This window comes from Corvus kubaryi, unplaced genomic scaffold, assembly GCF_017639235.1.
Source record: "Corvus kubaryi isolate FWS band 111438036 unplaced genomic scaffold, C.kubaryi_AGA036_p1.0 78, whole genome shotgun sequence".
NCBI lineage: Eukaryota > Metazoa > Chordata > Aves > Passeriformes > Corvidae > Corvus > Corvus kubaryi.
This window is the reverse complement of record NW_024582065.1, coordinates 6,725,225-6,732,895: the sequence shown is the minus strand read 5'-3', so window position 1 is coordinate 6,732,895 and position 7,671 is coordinate 6,725,225. Positions and strand designations below refer to the sequence as shown.

General features: G+C 57.8%; 1 protein-coding gene across 1 annotated transcript in view; it reads left to right on the top strand.

The window, feature by feature from the left end:
* RALGDS (ral guanine nucleotide dissociation stimulator) overlaps positions 1 to 7,671 on the top strand; it is a 55,831-nt gene continuing 48,160 nt past the window's right edge. Inside the window, exon 1 of the mRNA XM_042052070.1 lies at positions 1 to 57. Coding sequence (XP_041908004.1) covers positions 40 to 57 — 18 coding nt within the window. The 5' untranslated portion in view covers positions 1 to 39. The remainder of the gene's footprint in view (positions 58 to 7,671) is intronic.

The window sequence follows — 7,671 nt, the reverse complement described above, 5'->3', positions numbered from 1 at the left end:
CGGCTCTCGGCGCGGCGCTGGGGCTATGAGCGGGGCACGATGATGATCGACACCCAGGTGAGTGCGCGGGGCGCCCGCCGGCTTTGTCCCCCCGAATTCCCCCGACCCGGTGCGCTGTTGCCGGGCTCGGCCCCCTCCAGAACCCTCGTTAGAGGGGGCTCAGGGAGGCCCACGCGTGTCCGCGGCGAGTGACTGATGCGTGCGCCGTGCCAGGGAGCCGGGGGGCTCTGGCGGGGCTTGCTGGGGGTCTGTAGCTGCAGGTGTTCGTCCCTTGCTGCCTGTTGGGGTCGGGGGACGCTGTACGTGCCAGCAGCCCGCGCCCCTGGTCTGCAGCGGGGGCTTCAGCGGAGGAGAAGCAGCAGCTTTGCCGAGGGACTGGGGGAAGTCTGTTTTTCAATGTTTTTTCTTATTTTTCTTATATTCTGTTTGCTTAATGGGTAAATGCGGCTGGTGGGAGAGGAGGTGGAGGATTGGGAACGACAGGGAGACAGTTTGGGACGGGGTCTGAAGGCGCTGCGATGCTGCAGCAGCCGCTGTGCTGCGATGCTGCTGGCAGGCTGGCGCTGCTACGTGCTGTGCCAAGCCAGGGCCAGCTCTCCTGGCACCGCTCAGGCCAAGTGGCATCAGCAGGTCCCTTGTCTCTGCCTGGTGTGTTTATGAGGCCACAGAAGCTAAATCGAGCCGAGATGGGCTAAAGCTCTGCACTCCCAAACCCACTGGTGCTTTTGGGGCAGGGGAGGATGGAGCAAAGGCATGAAATTTGGGGATGGCACCAGAACGTGACTCTCGGTTTGGTCCTGATGCTCCTCTGACTTTTTGCTTTCTATTCCTCTTCTGATGTTCCCCTCCTGATCCCAGCCCTGGGAAGGGGGGTCTGTGCTGCTGCCGTTGTGGGGGTGGTGGGAAGGTAAGTGGGCAGCAATGGCTCCTTGGAGACCAGGGATGAATAAAGGGAAGGGCTGATGCTGTGCTGGAGAAGTGGGCTGGGATCCATTTTTGGACTGGAAAATGTGCATTCCAGAGCTGCCTCCTGCACCCTGTGGGTCTGTTTGGTCTGGGCCTCCCTCACCTTGGCCCAGCCTAATAAACAAAAGCTGAATTAGCTGTCTTGGGGGCACGTGTATGAGGCAGGCCCTAGTGCCAGCACCAGCACGTGCTGGATGGATGGTGGCATGTCCCTTTGGCAAAGGGCAACCAAAATACTGGAGTTTGGCTCCTGACCCTGCCACGGGACAAGAACAAGAGTTCTCTATCATTATGGAGTGGAAAGATTGATCTTGCTGGAAGATCTAGAAAATTGAAGGTGTAAGGTTGTCTAGAAACAGATGTCCAGAGCTCAGCCTCCCAGGCTGGGGGATGCACGTTGCATCCTACGGAATGTTTTGCATTAAGGTCTCAGCTTTAGTCTTCCTGTTGCTTTTTTATGCTTACCCCATTTTATATATTCATTTATAGATATATTTTATGTGGGTAAACTGAGGCACGTAGAGATACTTGTTCCAAGCCCAGGATCCTGCGTGGGTGGAAAGCAGAGGTTGAAAGCCCTGATTCTGCCTGCTGAAGAGGATGAGCCACTCTGCCTTTTAAGGGGTGCAATTCATTGAGGTCCTGTTGTTTGTGGCTACCAGTTAAGAGGAATTTCCAGCTGCACCCGCAGCTGCACCCTGCCAGTTCTGAGGGCTGTACAGCTACGTTTTTCATGCCTTGTAAATGTTTCTCTCCCTGGTTGCTACGGGAAAGACCCACAAAAACAACTGGTAAAACTGAGTGTTACAAAGTAAATAAGCTGAGCAAACAAGGAGATTTTTTTTTCATCTTTAAGTGCTGCAGGTGTGTTGTTCCAGGTGTCCTGACATGTGAAAGCAAAGGTTCATGTGCAAGGGTGAATTTTAGCCTTTAAAGCAGAAACCTGCTCTTGAGCTGGGTCAGAAAGTGGCTTCCACCCTGAACCAAGCTCCCAGAGCAGCAGGCTCATCCCCTCTCTCCCTTTCTGGCCATTTGGGCAGGAGAAGGGAGCAGATGGTGGATGAGCGGTCTTGGGGCTGGCTGGGGGCAGGACTCAGAGAGCACGAGTGCAGACAAGCAAGGCTGGAGCTGGATTTGGTTTTGTCTTTCCTTTCATCTGCTCCCAGCATCTGAAGTGGCTCCAGTGGCTCGGAGTTAACTCTTGGTGTTGCTCTGCAGGGGCAGGGGGGCGAGCTGGCAACAAGTGACAGCGAGCGAGGGTCCAGCTGGCAGCAGGGGCTGGGAGGCAGCAGGTGGAGAGATGCAAAGTCCCTCCTCGGCATGGCTCAGCCACTCCATCTGGAGCTCCCACTCACGCCTGTGTCTGTGTGCCTGGGCTGATCAGACATGAGCAGAGGATGCAGCGACTGCTGCAGGCTCCAGAATAAATCTCTGGGACATTGTAATGATGGATCTGACATCCCCGAGCTCAGTGCACTGTATTATCTTCGGGGCCAGTTTGCTCAGAGATGACTCTTTCAGTGAAGAAATGAGGAGCTTTTCAGGGCTTTGGTTATTCTGGGGTTGTGTTTTGCATCTCCTCACAGTGTTTTCACTCTGTCATTCCTTAAACGGTGCCTGGCTGCTGGACCTGATCAGGGCAGTCAGGGCTGCTGATCTCAGGTGGTGATCACCAAAGCAATCTGCACTATCCATCACCGTGGATTTTGCTTCTGATACCTTTCCCATTGCTATAGCAACCCATCTGACGAGGATGCCAGCGCGCTTTCCAGGCAGTGTGTGCAGGGAAACTGCTTCACCTGCCACCAAGCTGCCACCACTTGTGGGGCAGGGCTGGTTAACTGGCAACTGCACACGGGTGCTGAGCCTGGAGAGGCAGAGGAGCTGCTATCAGCTCCCTCAGGCTGACCCTGCTCTCCCAGGTGCCCCCACCACCTGCAGTTTCCCTGGGATATCAGGGTGATTCAGTACAGGTGGGGGGAGTGCACGGTGCCTAGTGCCAGGATCTGGGATTTCTCTCCGAAGGAGATGCTCAGGATGGTGTGAAGGAGCTTGTCAAGGCCCAGTGAGTGTTCGGGGCTGCTTCCCTCTTCCCCCTCCCCCTGCGTGTGGAGAGGCTGGAAGATGGGCCTCAGCTCCAGGGTGCTGATGGAGGAGGGTGAATGTTTGCCTGCTTTTGCCAAGTGAGCCTGTTCCCTCCTCCGTATCCTTCACACTCTGCAGTCACTAGATGGGCACCAGGACGTTCTCTGTTCTGCTCTGCCTCCTCATCCTGCTGTCCTGTGCTTTCCGTGCAAACCAGAGGCCGTCCAGCTGTGAGTGGCCATCAGGACAGCTGGGGGGCTGCCTTCCCTTTGCAGTGATGCTGCTGGCTCGGCGCTGGCTGGGGATATGTTGTGCCCGGTGTGGCTTTCGGGCTGTGTGAGCCCTGCGAGGGCCGGCCAGGGCTGCCCCGAGCCCAGCGGGGCTGTGCAGCAGATGGCACTGTTGTTTTCCCTATGAGTTATTGCCGTGGCTTCGCTTCCTCAGCGCTGGGAAGGGTCAGCGGTGATGGGAGCGTGGACAGGGCCGGCGTCCAGCTCCCTGGGAAAGCCCAGCACGCCAAGCTGGGCTCCGCTGTGGGGAGCAGAGCTCGGTGTTTGGGCACCGCTCACCCAGGAGAAGCCGTGCTTGTCTTCATGGTGATGAGTAACATGAGCCAGCTCCATCCTTGGACACCTCTGGTCCAGCCCCCAAATCCTCTGTGGGTCCGCTGGGAGAGGCCGTGTCAGTCACCGCGTCCCTCCTATGAAAAGAAACCCCTGATCCACCGTTTCCTTTTGCGCTTGTCCCCAGTGTCACCAGCCAAGCCCTCCCCCAGCTCTCCCCCAGCGCTCCGTAAACAGCAGGGAACGCGTGACCTTTCCATCAGCTGGGAGCGAGAGGTGCCGGTGCCGCTTTCCAGGCTGCCGCATCCGCGCCTCCAGTGTCACGACGGGAGCATTTTCCACGTGCTGTGGCTGGACTGTCACAGCCCTGGCGTTCAGGGGTGGCAGTGGCAGCTGCTGGCAGCTGTTTGGGTGCTCCCAAACAAAATCCATCCCTCTCTGCCCGGCGCCGGCTGCCGCGGGATGCGCTGGCGGAGCCTCCAGATGTTGACAGGTTTTCCTGCTGGGATCGCCCGAGTCCAGCCCGCGTGACCTGCGGTGGGGTTCACCCGTCTGTTTTCCTTGAGGATTTGCATTTTTAAGTGGCTGGGTTTCCTGGGGACCTTTTGGCTCCCAAGGCACCGCGGGTGCGCCCGGGGCGGGTCTGTGCGGGTGTCTCCGCGGATATTCGCTGTCTCCGCTGATATTCTGCTGCGCTGCACGCCTTGGCCGCGGGTCAAAGGCAATGTTTGTAGACATGAGCTGACGTCAGAGGCGGCTCGGTGCTGGCGTGCTGGGGGATCACAGAGTTTCCGCTCCCTCGAGGCCCTACAGTGCAGCGGGAGTTCATCCTCTGCAAGGTTTTACAGCCCCCTCCGTGCTCCCGGGTTTGCTGTGGCTCCTGTGCTTGGAGCTGCTGAAGCTCACATGCTCCCTGGAATAGGTGTAGCTGCAATTCAGGGTCCTTCACCACCCTGCCTAGAGAGACATTTCAAAGATGGGAGAAAGGGAGAAGGAGAATGAAGGGGCTGGGGGAGAAGGAAGGGGTGCGGCAGTGCCCCGATGGGTCAGAGGGTGGAGAAGCCCTTCCTTGGTCTGTCCTGCCCTGTGTGGCATCTGGAGAAAACCAGAAACTTTAGAGGTGGTGGCAGAGCTCTGGGATATCAAAACATGTGGGATGTCAAGGCATCCCAGATCAGGCCCTGCACTTCCCTGTAGGGTCTAGAAGAGAAAGGGAGGAGGAGAGGAGTGAGGTGTGGTGCAGCCATTGCTGTGGGCTGGCCAGCGCTGTCAGGAGGGATCACTGGAGAAGCGCTCCTGGCATCCTGGAGGAGATGTGCGGGTTGCTGGCACAGCCAGAGGTGATGCTGTGCCCGGGATTCAGGATGTGGCCGTGTGAGCCTGGTCTCCTGAGGGCAGATAACACCCTGCAAGCCGAGTCTGGCTCATGGGTTTCTCGGGACATCTGCTGTCTGTTTTTATCTTCCCTCTCCCATGCAGTCCCACTCTGTTTCCCACTCCCTGCCTGGGCTGGCGGCAGGAATCAAACCCTGCAAAGTCCTGAAGGAGCCCGGCCGGCTCCGTGCGAGCCCTCAGCACGGAATGAGGAGGTCGAGGTCATCCCTCAGTGCAGCCAGGAGGTCCCTTTGAAATCTTCAGCAGCCGCCCTGCCCCTCGGCCTCGCTGGCTCCATCCCCCAGCGGATTTCCCACCGAGTGTTTCCTGCCTGTCCCTCTCGGCCGTGTCCCACACAAACACAGCTCTTCACCTCCCCGGGGAGGTGACATCCCCGGCGTCAAAAACAACAAAGGGCAGCCAGGGTGGCGTGGCAAAGTCCAGGGCAGGCAGGAACACCCTGCTCATGGGGACTGAATTACAGGGAACAGGAGCACAGCCATGTTCCTGAATTACAGGGAACAGGAGCACCGCCAGCCCTTGGCTGCTCCCAGCCCCTCTCCAAGGAGGTTGGGCAGCCCCGGGTGCAGAGCCAGTGGTGGAATCTGCTGGGAGGGGATGGAGGAGGCTTCCCACGGTGGTGACGGTGGTCGAGGTGTGCAAAAGCATTGGCTGTGCAGGCCCAGAAAGGCGCTGCTGCCCCAGCTGTGGGGTATCTGTGGGTGCACACTGGGAGAGGGCAGCTGGTCCAGGGCAGGAGCAGCTGAGGGATGGGGCTGAGCCCTGCCTGTGTGGAGGCTGGAGCAGCAGGGCTGGGTGCCCTTTCTTTTTCATCATCATCATCATCATTTTTTTTTTTCTTTTTTTTTTTTTTTCACTAATTAAAGTGTTCTTATCTTGGCCCATGAGGTTTTTTCCCTGGGAGAAGTCCCACGTTTTCTGCCCCACGCCCAGCAGGCCAAAGGGAGCACAAATCTCCCCCTCGTTTAAGGGCCCTGTTTTTCTTGGCAGAGGTTGAAAGTCCCAGCAGGCTTCAAACCCTCCCGTTCAGCATTTCCATGGCGACAGGAAGGCTCTTCTGGTGGCTGTGCCGTCCTCGGTGGCACCAAAATAACGAGGCTGGTGCAAGCACTGTGCCTTGGTGGGGGGTTTGGAAGGCAGAGCCTGTGTCCGGTGTGGGAGGACTGGACACTCTCCTTCCCCAGAGCTTGTGGAGGGCAGCTGATTTTGCTGCACTGGGGTGAGCCCAAAAGGAGGAAGGGGCTGTTCAGGAGACCATGCCCAGCCTCCTGTGCTGTCAGTGCGTGTGTGGCACTGCTGGCGGTGCTGTGACACCGTGTCCCCGGACAAAGAGCCCATCCTGCACCTCTGCATCCATAACCCATCCTGGGAAATACCAGCCCTGGCACTTTGCAGTGCTGTGTGAATAATTAATTAAAGGCAGAGGAAGGGGAGATGGCTGCTAAACGCTCCCGCAGCCCGGGGAAGGTGCATTTCTGCTGCTGGCAAGGCGTTTGCGTCCCTCCTGCTGCAGCACAGACCCTCCTCCCCAGGCTGCGGATATCCCCACCTGCCGTTTGGAGGGATCCCTCAGGGATTTCAGCCGGACGAGGCATCAGCCGGGCATCCAGCCCTGTTGTGCGCGATGGCACAGCCCCTCATGTGGCACTTGGAGGGAGGTGTGGCCGCAGGACCCGCGGCTGCTCCAATCCCTGTCCCTGCGTGCGGCTCAGCAGCGTTTCCCTGGAGCTCAGCGGAGCCTGGCGGCTTCTCCCGCTCGCATGGAAATGCAGCATGGCTCTGGCTGCCTGGGACTGGCTCGGAAATTGGGATTTTACATCCCCTGCAAGCTCGATTTATGGCTTTTTCCCCCTCCTCTGCCTGCCGATGCTAACTGGGGGAGAGGGCTGCGCTCTTGTGATGAAATGTATCCCTTCTCCTTAGAAAGCAGCGAGGAAATTCCCATTCTCCCACGGAATGCTTATATATTTTGGCCCAAGCTGTGTATCTTTTGCAGTCAAACACCCACAAGTAGGGCCAGGTGCAGTGATATTTGTCAGTAGTTCAGGGGCCAGCTCCTGTGAGTTTGCCTGTGTGGGCACCCTGTGCAAAGTCTCCTGGCTCAGTGACCGCAGCCAGAGCCTGTGTTTTGTGGTGGCATCCAACTTTTCCCTGTGGTGGCCACCACTGACCCCTCCCTGGCCACTGTGGGTGTCACAGCGCTGCTTTTGGGGCATTTATCCAGTATTTACTGGAGCTGGGTGCTGCACGGGGTGGCTGTGACTGCTTATACAAGTCCCCTTTGCACTCTTCCCAGTGCTGCTTGAACGGGTGTTTAGTTAATAGGATTATAAAGCTTTCCTGTCGTCAGGCAACGGAAATCAATGGAGGGCCCCTGGGAATGAGCTTCATCCGATTTCCAGCACAGCCCCCGCCCGAGTGTGTGCCCAGAGGCTGCAGCACTGCCCAAGGGGGGATGTGCTGCTCCTCTGTGGTGTTCCCCGCGCTGGTGGGGCCCCCTAGAAATAAGGAAAAAAGGATGTAAAGCTATTGGAAGGTATCCAAAGAAAATGGTGAGAGGGGACTGCACATGGTGGAGACTTCTTTAGTCCCTGGAGGCTGCAAAACAGGCACGAAGAGGGAGGATTGGGAGAGCCTTTGGCTCAGGGTGTACGGCTGGAAA